The sequence below is a fragment of the Rhinatrema bivittatum genome, chromosome 9, assembly GCF_901001135.1.
Source record: "Rhinatrema bivittatum chromosome 9, aRhiBiv1.1, whole genome shotgun sequence".
Classification (NCBI taxonomy): Eukaryota; Metazoa; Chordata; class Amphibia; order Gymnophiona; family Rhinatrematidae; genus Rhinatrema; species Rhinatrema bivittatum.
Window position 1 is genome coordinate 182,571,423 of NC_042623.1, and position 23,159 is coordinate 182,594,581.

The following is a 23,159-nucleotide window of genomic DNA, read 5'->3' on the forward strand; positions in this document are numbered from 1 at the left end:
TTTCCTTTAAAGTGGGTTACCACCTCGTTAAAGTATTTAGGAATTCACATCTCTGCCTCCCCTGGCCAGTTGTATGGGTTAAATGTTATTCCTATGAAGCAGAAAATGCTTAAAAACCTTATGGCCTGGCGGGATTTGCCCCTGTCCCTTTCAGGGAAACTCCTATTGGTTAAAATGATGGAAATTTCGAAATGGTTGTACTTATTTCATATGCTACCGGTTTGGCTAAGGAAGCAGGACTTTAAAGATATCAACCGGGGATTACAACAATATCTCTGGTCTGGCAAGAAGGCCCGTATACCTCTTAAAATGTTAATGTTACCTAAAGGCCAGGGGGGTCTAAACTGCCCAGACCTTGAACGCTACAATCATGCTTGTTTAGCACGCCATCTCCGAGACTGGATATGTCATACGTCGTTCTACACCCCACTAGAACACTACATAGCGTGGTTGTCGCCCCATGCTCCTGGTGCCACTTTGCATCTATCAGACTCTCTACTTCCTAAAATCATAAGTGGCAGTGTGGTAGTGCGACCAATACGTCAGCTTTGGACTTCCCTTTGTAAGAAACTTCAGGTGCCTGGGGGATCGTCATCTTGTTTACCTATTCGGGGATATCAACTATTTCCTCCAGGCATGATGACGCAAATGATATTTAGGCAGTGGTCGTCCAAAGGCTTGAACAGTATGCTTCAATTACTTACTCAAAAGAATAATCGATATCAGATCCGCAGCTTCCAGGATCTAATGGTTCAGTTTGATATTCCCAAAACCGACTTCTACGGTTATTTACAGCTCAGACATTTTATGTTAGAAGAGCAGAAGGCGAACCCAGCTTTCCTCCAAGGCTACAAAATACAGGAGTTTCTTGTGGGGGAGGATGGGAAACGCCAGTCAGCATCGCAATATTATCTGGCCTTCACGAAGTTGCCTCAACAACAGAATCTGGATAAGGTTGTCATACAATGGAATAAGAGTTTACCCCAAGATATCTTTCCTAAGGATTTGCAAGACTGTTTTCTCTCTATACCCCGCACGGTGGCGAATGTCATACTCCGAGATCAGGCTTATAAGTTTTTGCACCAAGCCTTTTATTCACAATGTCAAGCCTATTATATGGGACTTACCGAGGACAAACTTTGCATGAGATGTAAAATTGGGTATCCAGATTTTTACCACTGTTTTTGGTTATGTCCTTTGGTGCAGGTCTTTTGGTCTACTTTACAGACGCTGGCTCATTCCATGTGGGGTATCTCTCTTCCTTTGGACCCTCTCCTTTGGCTATTTGGGTTCTCCAGAGTGACGGACCCTTTGCTTATCGGCCATAAAAAATGGTTTTTCCGGAAGATCATTCTCATAGCCCGGGATGCGATTTTGACACAGTGGATACAACAAATTCCAGCGTACCATCAGGTGTGGAGGGCCAAATTTCATAAACTTATGCACATGGAACTGCTGATGGCGAAATCTATTTCTCAAGCAAAATTTACAAAGGTGCACCTTTTATGGCAAGCATATATTGTTCTCCTGCCCTCAGAAGATTCAGGACTACTACCATGTTAGGGTTGTGTGCTCTTTTGCTATCCTATGGCCAGAGCTTCATCTACTTAATTTTGTACTTACTAGATATGGGTGACGTGTCTCCTTATCATATGTGTGCATATGACTTTATCTGTTAATAGCAGATACCAGTGGAATTAGAGTGGGGGGGGGGGAGGGGGCAGTGACAGGGTAACAGAAAAATAAAAACGGGAGACAGTCCACTGTACGGAACACTCTGTATTTTGCTGTCTTGTAAACGTGGAGATTCTGATTGCCTATGTATCGAATATGTACTCTGGTGATTTTTCTCCATTACTAGTTACCTGTGTTTCTTATTGTTCTTGTTCTTGTTACTGATCTTATGACTGTTCCAATAAAAATATTTACCAAAAAAAAAAAAAAAAAAACCAAACCAAAACCAGCTAAAATGCAGCAGGTGCAGGAAGGCGAGCACGGCAGTGAAGGTATATGCCCTCTTCCCCCACAGCCAGAGACCAATTCTGCTCTCAGCTGGCCGGGCTGATCTGAAGTAAAGAATTAAAAAAAAAAAAAAAAAAAATTATAATCAGAGAAGGAGGGGAATTTTTGTAGGGATTCCTCTTTCCTCCGGTCCTTGCTCGGAGCACCGATCCAACATTCATTCCCACCTCCGAGGGAGCTTGGGCAGCCTGACAGATTGAGCAGCAGTTTGGCTAGGCCCCGCTCTCAGGCTTGTCTTGTTCACCGCGTGGTAGGCTGCAGCGGTGTTTTCGCACATTTTTGTGCTCTAAGACTGCCCTCTTCAGTTCCGTCTGTTCGTGCTTGTGCCCTTGACTGCGTGACCCATTGTGCACTTAAGTGCATAGGAGCAACTACCGAAGAGCCCAATTGTGCACACTCACAAACACACGCCCGCACTTTTTTTTTCTGCGCACACTATCTGAGTGTCCTGGGGGAGCTCAGTTTGTGCATTTATCAAGGCACAGTGTTGAGCGCATAAATTTTGGGCGCACTATTGTCAGACGCCTCTTAGGGCACGTTGGCAGATGGCACCCATAGCAAAGAAGCCTAAGCGCCTTGCCCTATGCGTTGCTTGTCATATTTGGACATCCCAAACTGGCGTTCCTTCTAACTTGTGTCAGAGCTGTTTGGAGGCTCAGGGAGAATTTCTTCCATCTGATATTACTAAGCCTTGTGTTGGGACCGTCGCTGCCCGATGTCTCCACTCCGGCCTCCTTACCTCTTTGGCGACTCCCTCCTAGGTTGATGGAAGTTTGGCTGCCGCGGCGTCATCTTGCCGACCTCCAGCATTCCCGGACCAGCTAGACGCTGCCTTCTGCCATGTTCTCCTGAGGCCTAAGGGCGCGCACGCAACGTGGCCCCGACTCAAGTACCAGCAGTGGTGTGAACCTCAGGGGTGTCCCCCTGAGATGACATCATCATCTTCGGATATTTAAAGGTCTTTCATTTCGCTAACTAATCGAGTTAGCAAAGGGTTTCCTACCTAGCTGCCTCCAGGTATCACTTCGGATGGAATTCGCTCTCTGCATACCTTGCTACTCTGCCTCCTCGGACTTTACCAGGGGTACCCGCTTCCAATTGGCCTGCATGGGGGCAGGAAGAATGAAGGAGGCTTCCCACTGGGCAATGGGGGTAGGACGAAAGGAGGCTTCCAATTGGCCCGTGGGGGCTGGAAAAAGGGAGAAGGAAAAAGGGAGAAGGAAAGTACAACGGGGGCAGTAGGACATCGGGAGATGTGACATACCTGCCGGTGCTTGGCGACACACTGGTGTGTCGCAACACACCGGTTGAGAATCGCTGGTCTAGAATATAGCAGTTAGAATGGTACATAGGTGTTCAAAGCATACTTTGATGTCCCCGGTTATGCGATCTTTGCATTGGCTCCCTATTAAGATCTATTTACAATTTTAAGGCCTTGTCGTTTATTTTTTGAGTGATGACGAGAAATGGCCCCTTAGAAATGAATTAGAGTGATGCATACCTAAGCATTAATTACATCCAAGTCGAGGAACATTGCTTGCTGTTCCTTCCCTTAAAGAGAGAAATAAAGCTCTCTTGAGTGCAGGACTTTTCAAGAGCTTCTCCATCTCTTTGGACTAAACTCCTTCTAGAGATTAAGTTGGAACAAAACTATTTTACCATCTGTAAAATAATGGATTTTTCCTTGGTTTTGATGCTGAATTGCTGGCTATTTTGGGGAAATTTTTTTATTTAACAGGCAGAGAACAGATGATAAAACCGCAGCTAGCTGTTTTTAAGAAGGTTTTTGGGCTGATGTTGGCTTTGGTTTTAACTAATGTGTAAAGGGTTAAGAATCGATTGTGTATCAACCGGAATGTGTAAAGGCATGGTCGTTGGCTGGTATTTGTGTTCAAATGTTTGGATTTGTTTGTTTATAGTAGTTTGATTTATGCATTGTAGTTTTAAAAACTTGTATAGATTGGGTGACCTCTTTGGAGCTGGGAATACAGTCTAGAACTGGGGTGGCCAGCTCTAATCCTCGAACCATAAACAGGTCTGGTTTTCAGGATATCCACAATGAATATGCATGAGATAGATTTGCATGCATTACCTTCACTGTATGGACTAGAAAATAACAGTAAATACAAATAGAATAAAATGAAACTCTAGTCTTGCTATGCAGCATTATCCTGATGTCGATAGAACTCTTCTGCATAATAGTGAAGTTGTGATTCACAGTTTTAGGAAGGCTTCAGCAACCATTGAGCATCCTTGGTCATTGCATTGTGTGGGAAATGTGTAAGGGTTCCTGCTGATGCTTAATTTTACCGGCGTCGGTTGTCGAACCTGCTGACAGCCATGGGTTCGGAAACCGGATGCCGGCAAAATTGAGCGTCCATTTTCCAACCCCGCAGGCAGGGGCAGATTTTTTTTTTTTTTTTTTTATCTTTGGGGCCTCCGACTTTATATTGCTATGATATTAAGTCGGAGGGTGTACAGAAAAGCAGTTTTTTCTGCTTTTCTGTACACTTTCCCAGTGCCGACGGAAATTAACTCCTGCCTTTGGGCAGGAGTTAATTTCTGAAAGTAAAATGTGCAGCTTCACTGCACATTTCACTTTCTGAATCGCGCAGGAATAACTAATAGGCCCATCAATATGCATTTGCATGTTGCGGGTGCTATTAGTTTTGGGGGGGTTGGACGTGCATTTTCCAAGCGCTATTACCCCTTACTGTATATGGGGTAAAAACAGCGTGTCGAAAACGCACGTCCAAATGGGGGCTAACTGTGCGCTCGGTCTGAGCGCACTTTACTGCATCGGCCCGTTAGTTTGCAAAGGAAAATGCTAAGCAACTTGCAAACTGTTTAAGCAGGAAGAAAGTGAAACTTGTTAAAGGTGCTGAGAATGGCTAGCAAGTTATGAGGGATTGCTAGGAGTAATAACTGGAAGAAACATGAACCATGGTGTTGTAATGCTTTTAAAACTTATTTTGCACAGAGCCACATTAGTGGCTCTTGTCTACACCAGGGGGAGAGAAAGAAGAAGGTCCTCTGAAAAAGGGAAAAAAGAAAGACTAAGAATAAATATAGCTTACTCAGTCTGACTCATTCTTTGACGCTGACACTCTTTCTCTCAGTCTCTCTCTCTCACTGCCTTTCATTCTCTCGCTCACTCACGAGCCAAATATTATAATAATAATTTAATAAGAGCTCAGCAGGCTGGAAAAGGAAGTGGTAGGTCAGCTTTAGCCCCATTTGCTGTAGTTTACCCATCATGTTTTTGCAATAGGGATCATCATCATTCATAGTCTTACATAATTTATCATTTTATATTATTTCACAGATTTGTTTGCACCTCAACATTATGACATGGGCAGCAGCATACTACAACCTATTTCATGCCATATTATTATTGTGTCTTCAGTGATACGTTTTTGTTCTTCCCTATCAATAGCAATTGAAACAGAAACATCAAGGATTTTCTCACCGATTCCTAGAACAGATCAGCGACCGTCAGCCTCCGGATCCCTGTCTCCTCGACTCATGAATCTGACTCTGGATAAGGCCAATGACCAATCAAATGGGTAAGAGTTCCCCAAAGACTCAGAGCTTTCTACTTGCTGGGACTGTGCAGGGGGATACAGGTTCTCTGGAACCGGATGCTATGGGAGATTGACACATGGATAAAGAGCTTGCCACTTTCGACAACTATTTATCAGAACACGTTGGCAATTTGAGTTCCTTATCATCCCTCAGATCAGTCCAAATGCATGGGATTTTCTTCCCTACCAGCAGATGAAAAGCTTTTACTGTGTGCCACCTGCAGTCGCGCAGTATTCTCTGTCTCCAGCAAATGGTAGAGGTGCAAAATCTGTAGTCAAAGATTTTTATAGGAGAAATTGCTCCCAGGAGTGTTAGGGCCTTCTCTGGTACCATCGCCCTGGTAGAGTAGGAGTCAGTGGTGAAAGGCTTTGCCCTGTACTGAGGGAAAAATCTGATAGCCAGTGGTCTAGCATCCTGTTTCTGCCCCTTCTTCTCTCCTTCTGGCTCCAGTTTAGCATATCCAGTTCCATGGAAGTAATAGTAATTCCTTTCTATTTTCTGCAAAGGGACCTGTTTATTAAAAAAACAAAAAAATAATAGGAAGAATCGAGATCGCAGAGATATCTAGTTGGAGAGAGGACACTTTGGCAATCAGACTGTGTGCAGCACCCGAGGGCAGTAGTGCCGGTGGCTTGAGAGGTGGAGGACTGCGGTGCTGGGACAAAGCCTTGGAGAGGTTTCACTGCAGCAATCAGTGTGTGCTGCACAAGTGCTGTTGATGACAGCTCCCATTGAGCACAGAAAGCACTGCAGCGCATGTGGCAGAAAGTTAAATGTCACATCTTCCAGGCTGTGTGGGAACTGCACCAGTGGCGGGGAGGATCTTCAGGCTTGGGATGTGACGCAGATGCCGAGATAAAAGCTGTGGGGGAAGATGCCGCTGCTATGGGCTGCAGAAGCAGGCAGGACAGAGCAGCTCTGCAAAGCGGGAACAGTGACCATCTTGTCTTTCCTTCACATGGCTCGGAGACTAAAGAGGGAGAGACCTCTCCTCTACCATTGTCCTCGGCAGCTGAGCCTCCAAATTCAGTCTGGGAGGGGGTTGATGATTCCCCAGAGTGTGTGGGGGGGGGGGGGGGGGGGGCGGGGAGATCTGGTCCAGAGGACACCTTTTCTGTAGAGTTTGTGCTTCTTATGCTCAAGGCCTCTCTGGCTAGGAAGGAGAAGGCAGTAAAGAGGCCAGGGACCAAAGGGGCTTTGAGGCTGCCTAAGGTGCAGAAAATGGTTGGGGGTCTGATTTGCACTGCTAAGCGGAGGAGTGTCAAAGACCCAGACAAGGATGAGGAATCTGAAGGTTCAGGAGTGGATATGGGCAAACTGGTACCAGACCTTCCTGCAGACATGAATGGAGATGAGGACCCCTAGAGGAGAGAGAGATCCTGGTGGCAGAAGTTGATGACCCAAAATGTAGTTCAGCTTTTCTACAAGGAGGAAATGTGTACAATGATTTTGCACGTTCTAAAGGAACTTGGAATAAAGGAATCCGTGGTGGAATCAGTGCATGAAGATGAGGATCCCATCATGGAGGGGCATTGCCCTTCCATCATACCATAAAGAAGCTGGTCTTTAAGGAATGGGACACCAAGGAGGTGGACTTAAAGGTTGTCAGGGCCATGGCAAAACTGAATCCGCTACCAGAAGAGACTCTGGAACTGTTGAAGTTACCTAAAGTATCAGCAGTGACTAAGAAAACCACCATTCTGGTGTTGGGATGTGCAGGATCGAAAAATGGATTTACATTTGAAGAGAATGTTTCAAGTCTCAGTGTGCAGTAGTCTTATGGTATAAGCCTGTCCACTTTTCCCTATATTTTCGCCAAGTTCTGGCTAGTACTGCCTTTTAATTTCTTACTTCACTAGGTTGTCCAAAGTGCCTTCCTGATCACCTGAACTATCCTGTAGACAGGATGGATAGCTCTGCCCTTGACAGAATGCAGTGTGGGTGAGATTTGGGCCTAACTTACCTCCCTGTTTGGAGGTTTGGGCTAGTGATGTGTTAGACCTGCTCCCCAGAGGGGAGGAGTTAGCAATCCGTTATGAATCTTGCTGCTGGATACTCCCATTGAGGAGGAGTTAACAATCTGTTAGCGATCACCCCGCCAGGGGAAGCGGAGTTAGCACTCTGTTACAGATCTTGCTAAGGAGTAGCAATCTGTTAGTGCTCTGCTCTTCTAGAGGGAAGGAGTAGCAACTGTTATACTTCTTTCCTGTAGAAAGATGAACCAGCAACCTGTATGATTCCCACGGGGAGATAGCTATCTTATATGGATCAGCTTCCGCAGAGAGAGGAGTAACAGTCTGATGTGGGTAGGCTCCCACAGAGTGGTAGATGAATAATACCGCTCTATTAGTGTAGGAAGTAACACTTAGTAGAAATAGTGAATCCCTGGGCCGATGGCAAATGACAGCGCCTTCAAGTGGAGATCCTGAGAGGGACCACCGGCTAGGCTGGAGTATTGAGACAAACACAGATAGTTCTTTATTAGACTGGAAGTAGTGAGTTGATATGTCCGGCAGGGCTGAAGTCCCTCTGATACTGGAACTACGATCTCTGAGTTGCTGAGCTGTAAGGAGAGACTATAGGTAGTGAGTAGACAGGGTATGCAGGGCATAACCAGTGGTAGATGATACACTCACAATTGTAGATCTCTGTAGTGTCTTCTTTATGTAACAGAGTCTTTAGTATGCAGGAACAGGAGCCGCAGGCGAGTACTGGTCTCTATAGGCAGTCTGAAATAGAGCTCACAATAACTGTGTATGGGATGGCTTCTGGAATAGAAGAAAGGCTAGAAGAGATTTAGGAACGTAGGCCCTCATGGAGCGAGTACCGGTTCCTATCTGTTAATCTGTAATAGTAATCCATAAAATATAGGTATGCAATATCTTCTGAGGAAGAAGAGAATATGAGAAAGGAATTAGGAACATAGGCCCTCGTGGAGCGAGTACTGATTCCTATCTGCAATCTGCAATGGTAATTCACGATCTCCGTACCTGCGATAACGTCTTAGACTGAAGGGAGCCTGAGATTAGGAACAATGGCACTCGTGGAGCGAGTACCGGTTCCTGTCTGTAATAGGACTCACTGTGTTCACATCTGCGATCGCCTCCAGGCAATAGGAGTCTTCGGGAACGTAGGCCCTCGAGGAGCAAGTACCGGATCCCGTCCAACAATCTGAAATCAAGAATAGAGAGAGTGGAGCCCCCGAGGAGCGGGTACTCCTGGTAAGTTTGAAAAGGCCGAGCAGTGGGGAAGAATTCCCCTTGTTGACTCGGAACGTAGTTGCAAATAGCATGGACTGCAGAAGCAAGTCCCGTTGGAGTTCTTTGCTAACTCGCGTGTAGTTAGCAAACAAAGACCTTTTAAATTGAAAACGGATGACGTCATTACGGGGGGACGCCCCCGAGGTTCGCGCCCTTGCTGGTACAAAGTCTGGAGCGCGCACTCGCCCTTACGTCATCAGGAACATGGCAGATGCGTAGCGTCAAGCCAGCCCGGGGATACCGGGACCAAGAGGCATGGAGAAGCCGCGGCTGCATCTGTCCGTCTGAGCCGAAGGGAGTCGCCACAAAGGTAGAGAGGGTGGAGCAAGGGCGGAAATAGGCATGAACGCAACAAGTGAACACATTCAGGGATTGCCTTTCATCCCCTAAAACTCTTGATGCTGTCCTGCATGGTTAGCTATCTCTGGTGCTTTGGCTCATAGGGTCTGTCACAGACCCTGTCGTTGTTGCTGATTATTCAAATTTCGGCACAATGTGCCTATCAGCCAAACATGGGCATACTTCTGCAGATGCATTCTGGCGACAGTGGACCGCAGTTTGTTACTGGGGAACTCTTGGGACCTAGTTAGTTTTTTTTGTCTTGTAACAACGAAGGAAACTATACAGTCTTCTCTTGTTTACATCTCTAGACGTTTTCCTGTGTCCAAGAGGTTCTAGATCTACTGATATGAAACCCTGCTTATGTTTTCCGTAATGTGGAGTATGTTTCTTGCTGGCACTCCCATCACTCCTCTGCCTTAGGCACCTCTGCTACACAAGGGGAGTTTATGTCTCACTCATTTCTATTGTTTTCTATTTGTAGAACCCAACTCTTTTCATGCCTAAACCTTTCAAGCTTAGGGTATAGAGAAGGGCAACCAAAATGATAAAGGGGATGGAACAGCTCCCCTATGAGGAAAGGCTGAAGAGGTTAGGGCTGTTGAGCTTGGAGAAGAGACGACTGAGGGGGGGATATGATAGAGGTCTTTAAGATCATGAGAAGTCTTGAACGAGTAGATGTGAATTGGTTAATTTGTTCTGGTAGTGTCTGTGTCCTACTACAAATCACTTGTCAAGCGCTGCTGCGGGGGAGAAAGTGAGGAAGCCCCACAAGCCTGGGAGGCTGTCAGCGTCACGGCAGCCTCTGGCAGACCCCTTCCCACTGAGTGGAGGAACAGAGGCCATTTTGTCAACGATCAGGTCTGCCGCGGGGGGAGGGGCGATTTCCCGTCTCCATTATCGCCGCAGGCTTGGGCCTCTGGTAGGGGTTATATCGATCAGGAAATTGCTGAGCCAGACAAAGGGGAGCCCGAAGAGGTTTCTGACTCCTCTTTCACCTCGGAGTTTGTGCAGCTGTTACAGAAGGTGTTTAAGGCAGGCAAGGCTGCAAAGCAAGCCGGGGCCCCAGTCAAGCCCAGGGACCCAAAGGCCAAGCGGCTACTGAGGTCTTCCTCACTAGGGAAGATAAGGCCATTGCAGAAAGACTAAATTAATTCTTTGCTTCCATTTTTACTAATGAGGATGGTGGGGGGGGAGATAGCAGTTCTGGAGATGGTTTTCAAGGGTGATGAGTCAGACGAACTAAACCAAATCACTGTGAACCGGGAAACTGTAGTAGGCCAGATAGACAAACTAAAGAGTAGCAAAACACCTGGACCGGGTGGTATGCATCCTAGGGTACTAAAGGAACTCAAAAATGAAATTTCTGATCTATTAGTTAAAATTTGTAACCTATCATTAAAATCATCCATTGTACCTGAAGACTGGAGGGTGGCCAATGTAACCCCAATATTTAAAAAAGGCTCCAGGGGCGATCCGGGTAACTATAGACCAGTGAGCCTGACTTCAGTGCCGGGAAAAATAGTGGAAACTATTCTCAAGATCAAAATCGTAGAGCATATAGAAAGATATGGTTTAATGGAACACAGTCAACATGGATTTACCCAAGGGAAGTCTTGCCTAACAAATCTACTACTTTTTTTTGAAGGGGTTAATAAACATGTGGATAAAGGTGAACCGGTAGATGTAGTGTATTTGGATTTTCAGAAGGCGTTTGACAAAGTCCCTCATGAGAGGCTTAAAAAAAAAACTAAAAAGTCATGGGATAGGAGGCGATGTCCTTTCATGGATTACAAACTGGTTAAAAGACAAGAAACAGAGAGTAGGATTAAATGGTCAATTTTCTCAGTGGAAAAGGGTAAACAGTGGAGTGCCTCAGGGATCTGTACTTGGACCGCTGCTTTTCAATGTATTTATAAATGATCTGGAAAGGAATATGATGAGTGAGGTTATCAAATTTGCGGACGATACAAAATTATTCAGAGTAGTTAAATCCCAAGCGGATTATGGTACATTATAGGAGGACCTTGCAAGACTGGAAAATTGGGCATCTAAATGGCAGATGAAATTTAATGTGGACAAGTGCAAAGTGTTGCACATAGGGAAAAATAACCCTTGCTGTAGTTACACTGCTCTGGATTTGCTAGGGAGTTAGCAATCTGTTCTGAATCTGATGCTTGATGGAAGGAGCAATCAAATAGTAGTTAGCAATCCTTTCGGGATTTGTAGTTATATATGAGAGTTGAGGGTGGATCCTTGGACCAGTGGCAGATGACCACACCCCCTCCAAGAATTTATCCAATCTTTTTTTTAAACCCAGCTACACTAACTGCACTAACCATATCCCCTGGCAACAAATTCAAGAGTTTAATTGTGTGTTGAGTGAAAAAGAACTTAGTTTTAAATGTGCCACATGTTAACTTCATGGAGTGCCCCCTAGTCCTTCAGTTATCCGAAAGAGTAAATAACCAATTCACATTTACCCGTTCTAAACCTCTCATGATTTTAAACATCTCTATCATATCCCCCCTCAGCTGTGTCTTCTCCAAGCTGAACAGTCCTAACCTCTTTAGTCTTTCCTCATAGGGGAGCTGTTCCATCCCCTTTATCATTTTGGTCGCCCTTCTCTGTACCTTCTCCAACGCAACTATATCTTTTTTGAGATGCGGTGTCCAGAATTGTACACAGTATTTCAAGGTGCAGTCTCACCATGGAGCGATACAGAGGCATTATGACATTTTCCGTTTTATTCACCATTCCCTTCCTAATAATTCCTAACATTCTGTTTGCTTTTTTGACTACCGTAGCATACTGAACCGATTTCAATGTGTTAACCACTATGACGCCTAGATCTCTTTCTTGGATGATAGCTCTTAATATGGAACCTAACATATTGTAACTAAAGCATGGGTTATTTTTCCCTATATGCATCACCTTGCACTTATTCACATTAAATTTCATCTGCCATTTGGATGCTCAATTTTCCATTCTCACAAGTTCCTCCTGCAATTTATCACAATCCGCTTGTGATTTAACTACTCTGAATAATTTTGTGTTATCTACAAATTTGATTACCTCACTCATCGTATTCCTTTCCAGATCATTTATAAATATATTGAAAAGCACGGGTCCCAGTACAGATCCCTGAGGCACTCCACTGCCCACTCTCCTCCACTATGAAAATTGTCCATTTAATCCTACTTTCTGTTTCCTGTCTTTTAGCCAGTTTGTAATCCACGAAAGGACATCACCACCTATCCCATGACTTTTTACTTTTCCTAGAAGCCTCTCATGAGGATCTTTGTCAAATGCCTTCTGAAAATCCAAATACACTACATCTACAGGTTCACCTTTATCTACATGTTTATTAATCCCTTCAAAAAAGTGAAGCAGATTTGTGAGGCAAGACTTGCCTTGGATAAAGCCATGCTGACTTTGTTCCATTAATCCATGTCTTTCTATATGTTCTATGATTTTGATATTTAGAACACTTTCCATTATTGTTTCTGACACTGAGGTCAGGCTAACTGGTCTGTAGTTTCCTGGAGCCCTTTTTAAATATTTGAGTTACATTAGCCACCCTCCAGTCTTCAGGTACAATGGATGATTTTAATGATAGGTTACAAATTTTTACTCTCTTCCTTTTCTTCGAGGAGTGGGTCAAGATCACGTCAGTCCAATGGCTCTCAAGTGTCATAGAAAAAGGCTACACTTTAGAATTTGCTTGGCCTCTAAGAGATCGTTTTCTGGTTTCCCCGTGCTCTTACGCACAGAAGAGGGTGGCAGTTTGGGACACCGTCCTCCGCCTCCGAGAGCTGGGAGCCATCGTGCCAGTGCCTCCGGGAGAGCGAAGGCAGGGTCTTTATTCCATCTATTTTGTGATACTGAAAAAAGAAAGTGCCTTCCATCCCATTCTGGGATTAAAGAAGGTAAACAAGATTCTGAGAATCCCCTGCTTCTGTATGGAGACTCTGTGGTCCGTCATTGCATCGGTACACAGAGGGGAGTATCTCTTTGGACCTGACAGCATATCTGCACATCAGGATTCAGCGTGATCACTAGAAATATTTGAGGTTCATGGTGCTGGGAGATGATTACCAGTTTTGCGCCCTGCCTTTCGGATTGGCGACAGCTCCCAGGACCTTTACCAAAGTCATGGTCGTGGTGGCGGCAGCTCTCCTCAAGGAAGGTGTCCTGGTCCACCCCTGCTTGGATGACTGGCTGATTCGAGCGAATTCGGAGTTCTCATGTCAAGAAGCGGTGGATTGGGTCCTCCAGAGCTTGAAGGCGTTGGGTTGGGTAGTCAACCTGGCCAAAATTCACTTGATTCCTTCCCAGACGTTGGAGTTTCTGGGGGGCACGGTGCAACACGAGCATGAGGAAGATCTTTCTCACCAAGGAGAGGATTGTCAAGTTGCAAGCTCAGGTTCAATCGCTGTTAGACAAGACGTTGCCCCGAGTATGGGACTACTTGCAAGTGCTCGGATCTATGGCTTCCACCTTGGAGTTGGTACCATGGGCGTTTGCTCATATGAGGCCTCTACAGTCCGCCTTACTATCCCGTTGGGATCCGATGTCCAAGCGTTTTCATTTGCCTCTCCCCCTCCCAGAATCGATAAGGACCAGTCTGCAGTGGTGGCTTCAGCCAGACAAGTTGGGGAGGGGAGTAGACCTGGATATCCAGTCTTGGACAATTGTTACTACGGATGCCAGCCTCTCCAGTTGGGTAGCGGTCTGTCAGGAGAGGTTGATGCAGGGCCAGTGGTCTCCAGAGGAGGTCTCATGGTCTATCAACTGGTTGTAGACCAGAGCAGTGCGCTGGCTCTCCAGGCACTCCTATCTCTGGTCAGGGGAAGGCCAGTGAGGGTGTTATCGGACAATGCAACCGCGGTGGCTTACATCAGTCATCAAGGCAGGACCAAGAGCTGGGCAGTAGCCCAGGAAGCCCGGGAGTTGGTCACCTGGGCCAAGCTACATCTGGAGAGATTGGCAGCATCCCACATCGCAGACATCGACAATTTGTAGATGGATTTTTTGAGCCGTCATCAGTTGGATCCCGGGGAGTGAGAGTTGTTGGATGAAGCGTTTCAACTCATTTATCTCAGGTGATCCACTCCTAGCGTGGACCTGATGGTGACGTTTCACAATGCCAAGGTCCCTCAATTCTTCAGCAGACAGAGGGAGAAGGGCACAGAAGGGGTGGATGCCCTGGTTCTGCCCTGGCTGGTGCACGTTCTTCTGTATGTCTTCCCGCCATGACCATTAATAGGCAAGTTCGTACACCGCATTGAAATACACCCGGGTGAGGTGGTGCTCGTGGCTCCGGAGTGGCTGAGACATCCGTGGTTTGCGGATCTGATCAACCTAGCAGTGGACGGTCCCATGAGGTTAGGGCACCTGCCAGATCTCTTGCAACAAGGCCCCGTTTGTTTCGATCAGGCAGATCGCTTTTGTCTAGCGACTTGGCTTTTGAGAAGGAGCATTTGAGGAATAAGGGTTATTCAGATGGTGTGGTACCCTGCTCCAGTCCAGGAAGACCTCCACTTCGTTGGCGTATATCAGAGTGGGGAATTTTTGAGTCTTGGTGCCTTGAGCACAAAGTGGAACATCTTAGGGGCTCTGTGGGGGATGTCTTGTCCTTTTTGCAGGAAAGCCTCGTTAATGGTTTATCCTTTAATTCCCTGAGAGTTCAGGTGGTGGCCCTAGGTTGTTTTCGTGGCAAAGTGCGAGGAGTTACCTTGTTGGCACTTCCGAATATAGTACGTTTTCTCTGGGGAGCGAAACATTTGCAGCCTCCTGTTCGAAATCCTTGTCCTTCCTAGAGTCTTAATGTCATCCTGAAAGCTATGTGTACGTCTCTGTTTGAGCCTTTGAAGCGAGCAACGTTGAAAGATCTTACTTTGAAGGTGATCTTCCTGGTGGTGATACCTTCTGCCAGATGGGTGTCGGAACATTAGGCCTTAACCTGCAGGGAGCTCTTTTTGCGAATTATGGACTCGGGAGTGTCCTTAAGAATGGTCCCCTCATTTCTGCCTAAGGTGGTATCGTCTTTTCATTTAAATCAGTCGATGGAATTGCCATCCTTCTCAGACTTGGTCCCTTCCACTCTTCAGTCCAAAGAGTTGCAGATGTTGGATGTGAAGAAGGCTCTCTTGCGTTACTTTCAGGTGATGAACGGTTTCTGTTTGTTTGATCATCTTTTTGTTCTGTGGAGTGGCCCTAGACAGGGGCATAAAGCCTCCAGGATTATTATTGCATGGTGGTTGAAGGAAGCCATTAACTCGGCATACATTACTTAGGGTCGTCCGGTGCTGTTCGGTCTTTGGGCACATTCTTACCCGTTCGCAAGCGGCCTCTTGGGCCAAATCCCAGCAAATTTTGCCACAAGAAATCTGTAGAGCAGCTACTTGGAAGTCTTTATACACGTTTGCCAGGCATTACCATTTGGACGTCCAGGTTCCAGAGCCTGGCGGTTTTGGCAAAAGTGTACTACGAGTGAGACTCTCGAGGTCCCACCCACTGTAGGGAAGCTTTGGTACATCCCAGCTGTCTGGACTGATCCTGGTATGTACAGGGAAAGGAAAATTGGTTCTTGCCTGCTAATTTTCGTTCCTGTAGTACCACGGATCATTCCAGAGTCCCACCCAGTTGGGGAAGGGGGGTATTGGAGAGTCCGCTTGGTTGCCTTTTTTTTTTCCACTCTCTCTGCAGAGCCTGCTTGATCACTTGTTGTTTTCCTATGAAGAATGGCTCAGGTTCTCCTATACTCCTATACAGGGTTTGGTGCAGGCAACGTTTGCTTCTTGTAAAATAGTTCAATTAGTTTTTAAAGATTTTTGCATCTGGCTTGGTTACAGATTGCAGGTGGCACCTCGGGTTAAGAGGCAGAGTCATTACAAATTTCTGTCTCCATCTGCTGGTTGGGAAGCAAAACCCAGCTGTCTGGACTGATCTGTGGTACTACAGGAACAAAAGTTAGAAGGAAAGAACCAGGTTTCCTATGCCTCTGTTATGAAAGGTAGAATATAAATCAATGACTGAATAAACCGAGCAGAAGCGTTTGCACTTATGTGCAGACTTTTGCATTTTCAAGGTATGTGTGTAAAATTCCTAAAAGGCTTTTGCTCCCAATTTAGCAGATGTAATTAGAAACAGATACCCATGACGGCAGAAACAGAACACACAGCCTTTCTTGCTTACCCATCCACACCAGTTATTCAGCTTTACAATTCCCGTCATTCTCTCTGAGATCCCCTGCATTTATCCCAGGCTTTCTTGACTTCAGATACCTTTTTTTTTTTTAGTCTCTGCAACCTCCACTGGGGAGGCTGTTCCATGCATCCACCACCCTCTCTGTAAAGAAAGATTTCCTTAGATTCCTCCCCAGTCTACCCCCTTTCACACTCATCCCATGACCCCTTTTTTTAGAAAGAGGCCCGCCTCCTGTGCGTGGGAAAACTTTGAGGTATTTAAATGTCCCTATCTCACCTTTCCTCTTTTAAGCCTGTCCCCATATGCTTTAGAACGAAGACCATTGACCATTTTAATAGCCCCCGCTCTGGACTAACTCCATCCTGTTTGTATTCTTTTTGCAAACACCGTCTCTGGCATTGTACACAGTGTTCCATGTGATGTCTCAGCAGGGACTTGTACAGGGACAACGTCACCTTTTGTCTGCTGACCATTCCTCTCCCAATGCAGCCTTCTGTGTGCGGATAGTTATGCTTGCATAATTTTCAGAAGGGAATTGGGATAACTTATGCACACGTACTTGCTGTCTAATTTATGCAGATTGCTATAAAATTACTCCAGAAAGTAAATGCAAATTAAAATTATGGAATATACAAATTTTTGCAAATATGCAACAGAATTGCCTCAGAATTTTCAAATTGTTGCCACAGGGAACTGACAGCTATGACTATTGTATGGAGCTTATAGCTTTGTCACTTCTCCAACCCCCAAACCTCTTCTGAGTATTAGAAAGAGATATAGAAAAAAGTAAGGTCAGTTTGTCCACTGATTCATTTTTCACTATTTCTTCAATGGTTTCAGTTCTGCTTTTAGCAGCAAATCCAAGCTGCCCCGCAGCCTAGAAGCAGCAGTGCCGAGTCCCAGGAAAGGACACACACCTACCATTGCACCCCAGTTCTCTCAGTCCGGACCTCAAACCAGTCGCCCTAACTCAGCTGGATCAGCCACGAGGAGCAGGCAGAGTAAGTGGCAGAGCATGCTTGGGCCTGACTTGTATGGTGATGCCTATCATTCGTTTTCTCTTAGGTGACTGAGCTATATACATCGGGCAAGTTCAGATTCTCCTCTGCCACTGGCTCAGGTGTAAGTGGGAGTGAATAATAACACCAGTTGTTCTTTTTCCGTCTCTCCTTTGTAGTTTGCAGAACCAAAAAACTGCTGCTAGGTCTTTCACGCCAGAGATGCTGCTGCCCACAGCTGCTACCTTCCACTGTTGGATTGATCATGGAGCTGATTAGTAAGAGTGTGTACCAGGCCCCGCTAGCCTTTCCTGGTGCTGCTCGCTATTTCTTTCTTTCCTAAAAAAGAAGCATTAATGACTCTATGTGCACCAAGAAAATCAGAGAGAGCATGCCCTGCAATAAACCGTTCTAGTCCACTGCACCCTCCCCGTGTTTGCTGCACATCAGGGGGGGCTGCATTCTCTCTCCTCTCGTGGTGCCGTCTTCAGTGCAGGTGTGTGGCCACGGGTCTGCTTCCTGTGATAGCAGGGAAGCATAAACCGGGCGAGAGAGGCCTGGGCTTCCTCCTGCTATCCATTCACTGTCACCGTGAAAGGAAGCAGGGCTATAAAACTGGCGAAAAGGTCCACAAACAACGGAACAAGCCGACTTGGGAAAGAACTGCAGGGGGGAGAGGTCGCCTGGCAGAGCCGCACACATTGTTGGATACAGAGCTGTGTACAGTGGCAGATGTTTCCCCTTTGACCTTTTGTTTAGCTGTCATGTGTGAGCCAGGAACAAGGAAGTCACAATTCTGTGTTAGAAACCCTAGAATTCTTTAATGTCTGATGGTTGCCACCACTGCTCACACATTTCAGGCGTGTGCTAATTCAATCCCTTTTGTGTCTTTCATTTCTGTAATTATAATTGTAATAGCTACCCTTCTCGCACCCTTTCTTCCTGATTTAAAAACTTGGAAGAAGGGAGCAAGGGTTTCCAAAACTGAATAAACATTATCTGGTCTGAGCATAGGAAAACTAGTTTGAAGGCACCATGTGTGTGCAGCAGTAAGACAGTGTTGGGGCGCAGGAGATACCTGTAGGTATTCTGTTATCTGTATGCAACTACTAAGCAAAGCAATCTTTGGAAAATGAAAGAAAAGGACATAAATGCTGTATTGGCCAGCCCAGCATCCTGTCTCGACATTAGTCAAACTAGGTTATTAGCAAGTACACGGTAGATTCCAAAGAGAAGTTCCTTCTTGCTCATTCCCAGGGATAAAAGGTGGGTTTTCCCGAGTCCACTTGGCTAATAATTATTTATGAATGTTTTCTCTAGGAACTTATCAAACCCCCCTTTAAACCCAGCTATGCTATAAGCCTTGACCACCTCCTCCAGCCACAAATTGCACACTTCAGCTGTGCATTAAGTGAAACCCTGCTTTCTCCAGTTTGTTTCTAAGGCTGTTTTCTGGGGCCTGCTTCCTGGAGAGTGTTGTAGATTGCGGGCTACGGATCCAGGCTCCTAGCTTTTCATTTAAACTGGTGAAGAATTCTCTTTGCCAATAGTTTCCTGAATATGACAAAGGGGTGGCTCCAGCACTGTGCCGAGGCACAGGGGATCTGGATTCAGAATCCTTTTTCCCCATCCTTTGAGGCTGGTCAGGCTAGGGGTGTGTGAGAAAATGATTGCTGCTGCTGTGGCAGTCTCTACCAGCCAAACAAGGGTCGATGAAGGTGGGAGTACACAATATATTGTGAGAGATTCATGCTGACAATGTGTCCTGATGTTGCTGGGATTGGGAAATTTCTAAATCTGTAATTCAACCCCAAGAATTTCAAAATCAGATATATATGTATGACTTATTCATAGAAGGGTTTAGTTATACATCTTCCCTTCCCCGGCCCAGACCTGTGACTGAAAACTGCACAGGGCAACATACAGAAACAGAAATGTACATATATGTATAATAATTGTGGCTTTCATGGTGTGCAAGCCCTAGTGTGGTTCTGAAAGGCCGTTAGAGTAACAATGCACCTTCACATGCCAGACAGGCAGCGTGAGTGCATTCATCTCATCACACTTCTCCTAACTTACAAATGAACACATGAATCTCATTGTATGCAGCTGAAGACATTACTAGTAAAGCAGCAGAGCCAGAAACTTGGGGTGTTTACATATTTTTTAGATTTCTTTTGCCTTGGAAAAAATGATTTGTTGAGAAATTTGCTACTGATGATAGTGAGTTGGATGTCTTTCCTCTGCTTTGCTCTCTGCCATGGCTACAGTCTGCAGTATCCTTTGTGCCACAGACAGCTTTTTCCCTCTTTGTCTGCAGGCAGCCAGTCTTGCAGGAAGTGAGGACAACTTCTCTCCGCAGGGATCAGACCCCAGCAGCTGCCTGTAACCAGATCAGCAAACCCTTGCCTTGGTGTTTCCTGGCAGGAATAGCTCACCCCGGGGCCCAACCGCCACCCAGAAGGCTGCAGGGCCTTGCTCCGACCATCTTCCACAGAATTCTCTTATTTATAATTATTTATTTTGTAAGGTTTTTGGTATGATAAAGGCATTAAAGAGACTCGTATCCAATTTAATGTGTGTGCAAAATTCCGTGCAGGTCACAAGGGCAGGCTTAAAGAGTAGCCAGCCGCCTGCGTGTAGTGCGCTGTGAGAAGGGCACGAAAAAATGCAGGTAGAGTTACTCTACAGAGAGGGGATTTCCAGCTTGCACAAATGTGTAATTGATGTAACATACTCTGCTCCTCTCCTTTCTATTTATGCTAATAGTAAACACCACTGTGAGGACATATCGCAAGGAGGAAATGAGCACTGAGATTTCTGTGGATGGTTCAGAAGCCTTAGCCACCTACAAGTCTCATTTTACGCAGGGCCTTATGTTGATACAGGCGTTTTTCTCTCTCAGAGAGAAAGTTTTCATGGGGAACATCTTGTAGTTGTGATACAGCTTTGTCCATCCAAACACTATACTTAACCTTCCTGAAATCTTCACCTGCCTCTACACCGACATTCTCAGTATTAGGGTAACTGAATTACAGATCTCACCACCATTATCTTTCTAACGCAGCCCTACCATTTATATGTGATACACCCTCACTCAACCTCTCCTCTCTATATCCCATCAGCAAACACCTTCTCTCAGCCCTCTCCCCTGTATCCCATTAGCACCTCTTAACTGCTCTTGTGAAAAATGTTTCCTTATCCGTTCCCTCATCCCTGTGTATCTGTCCTTCCATGACCGCCTTAAGCAATGTATGATTCATGACCACTTCCCATTACTGTAATAGTCATGATGTAAAGCCTTGGAACGACGGTGTATAAAATGGCTAAATAAATAATTATATACTGAAGCACTTTTCCTGAAGTGCAAACGCAAGGTCTGGAAACCAACAGACATAAAATGACTCTGAAGGTCACAAGGCTGGGGATTAGAACTGAGGCAAAGGGACTTGCGCCAAGGTCATACACAAAGAGGTCAATATTCAGTACATTTGGTATTTAAAAAGTTCCCCTATTCACTATTCAGCTCTGGGTCTGCTTCATTGTCCGTGATTAACAGTTGTTGTGCATTTCTGGGGGGGGGAAAGGGGGTTACCAACTTTTCCATAGACCAGTACTGGACACTTGAGAACTGGTGCCTGCCCCATTCCTTTCTGATAATATCAACTTGCATATATGTGTCCTCTGCTACTCTCTCCGCAACTGTAACTTTTCCCTCCTGCTGCTCCTCATCTCTCTCCTTCCTGGCTCCTATGTCTCTCCCCTCATCTTCATTGCCCTTCTGTCTCTTTCCATCCTGAGCTCCTATGCCTATTGACTCTTTCCTTCCTCATCCCCTGTTCCATCCTCTGCGTCTCTATCCCTCTACCTCCTGTGTCCTCCTCTGTATCTCTCCCTCCTTCCTTCCCTCTGCTTCCCCTCTCCCCCATCTTCCTTCCATGGTCTCCTCTAGCTCTTTCATCCAGCCTGTGCCTCCCCCCTCCTTTCACCATTGTCTATACGTCTTTTTTCTCTCCCATCCCTTCCTTTTTGCCTTTTCTGTGCCTCTCTCTCTTCTCTGAGGCATATCTGAGATATGGAGGAAGTGCTACTAGAGCAGCCTGGAGGAGGGAAAGTGGCTGCTAAGGCGAGATCCCACCCCACAGCACGGGGAGAGGAGATAGGGCAGGGCTATAACTCAACTCTCGTGCTGCTCATTCTGCCTTAGCTCCCCCCGTCTGTAAACAGGGCCACAGGAAACGGTCAGTACTTCTGACCGGACACTGTATAGGTCAACAGAAAACCAGAATGGTTCAAAACCAGGAAGTTGGCAACCCTAGGGGGGAGAGTAAATTGTTCTTGCCGGGTCTGAATACCTTCACATGATAACTTCATATCACATCTAGACCAGTGTTTCCCAACCTGTGATCTGTGGACCCGAGACCATCACAGGAGATCCACTGGCAATGCAGATGCCCAGAAAAAGAGCAAGCTCTGCACCAAGGTTGCTTCATGTTCCTGACTGCTGCATCCTGCACTGCATGGTCCAGAAGAGCCAGACTTTGGGCTGAAGAGAAAATGAAAGCAGTACAGTGCAGCGGTTCTCAACCAGTGTGTCGCCAAGCACCGGTGGGTGTGTCGCGCACTTCCTAGTCTCCCGCTGCTCTTCCCTCCCTCTCCTCACCTTCAACAAACACTGCTGCCTGTGCTATCAGCACAATCAAGCCTGGAGTGGAACAGCAGCAGTGTTTGTGGAAGCCAGCAACAGCAGCATGGCCTTTTCTTCTTCCTGCCCCTGCAGCCTGGAAGAGGAAGTGGTTTACTGGGCACGTGGGAAGAAGAAAGGGCCATGTTGCTGCCGCTGCAGCGGATGTTTAGCTTCCGGTTGCTGCCTCTGACCGGATGCTGCACGCGAAGCCTGAGAGCCCAGCCGTCCGCTCCAAAAGCGGGCAGTGGCCACCCTAGCAGTAAAAGCCACTTAGCATGGACGATGTTTCAGGGAGAAGCAACGGAGACTAAGACTGAGGGGAAATGCAGACTCCTCTGCAAGGCTGGGTGACATCACCCCCCAGTCTTTAAATTTGCAAGTCCTACAAACTGTACAAATGTCCCCAGGTTTTAACAGTCTTTCTGGCAGACTGCGCCAACAGGTTCCTGTTCACAGCTTGATTGTGACACAGTTGTTTGCATGAAACCAAAATATGTAGAACAGGAAACCAAAAATCAGTTAAATGAATGAAGATGGATGTGAAGTGTGTGAGAAAAAGAGAGTGTGAGCAGTAAATATCGCACACGGGGATATTGAGGATATTCGCTGTACTCATGGATATTTTCCCACAGAAGCAATGGAAGAGAAGAGAGGCCAGAGAAAGACGTTTCTCCATTTAAAAAGCAAGTACAAATGAGCAAATTAAGAGTTTGGGCCAAAGCCTCTGTGGGAGAGAGGTAGTGCTGGATGAAGGCTGTGCTTGCAAGAGATTGCTCCAAAGCTCACTGGGAGCTCATGTCCAATAGCCCTCTGCTAGAAACCCAAAATCTATCCACATAGTGTTTGTTTTCATATGTGAGGATGTTTCAAAGTGCACTGTGTGTTTTAGAAACATTCTTTTATTTTAAGAGTGAATATTTTATTTTTGTGAATGCAAGTGACTAGTTGTTAATCACCTCCCTGGCCAATCTCTCTCTCACACACACACACACCAGTCACCTCCCTGACCACTATTTTTCTCTCAGTCACCTCCCTGACCAGTCTCTTGCTCTCGCA

General features: G+C 46.0%; 1 protein-coding gene across 1 annotated transcript in view; it reads left to right on the forward strand.

Moving 5' to 3' along the window:
• Nucleotides 1-19,981, forward strand: part of ARMC9 (armadillo repeat containing 9) — a 295,211-nt gene extending 275,230 nt beyond the window's left edge. Inside the window, 3 exon segments of the mRNA XM_029615818.1 lie at nt 5,459-5,588; nt 17,259-17,419; nt 19,737-19,981. Of these exon segments, the coding sequence (XP_029471678.1) occupies nt 5,459-5,588; nt 17,259-17,419; nt 19,737-19,759 (314 nt within the window). The 3' untranslated portion in view covers nt 19,760-19,981.
• Nucleotides 19,982-23,159: the final 3,178 nt, after the last annotated feature.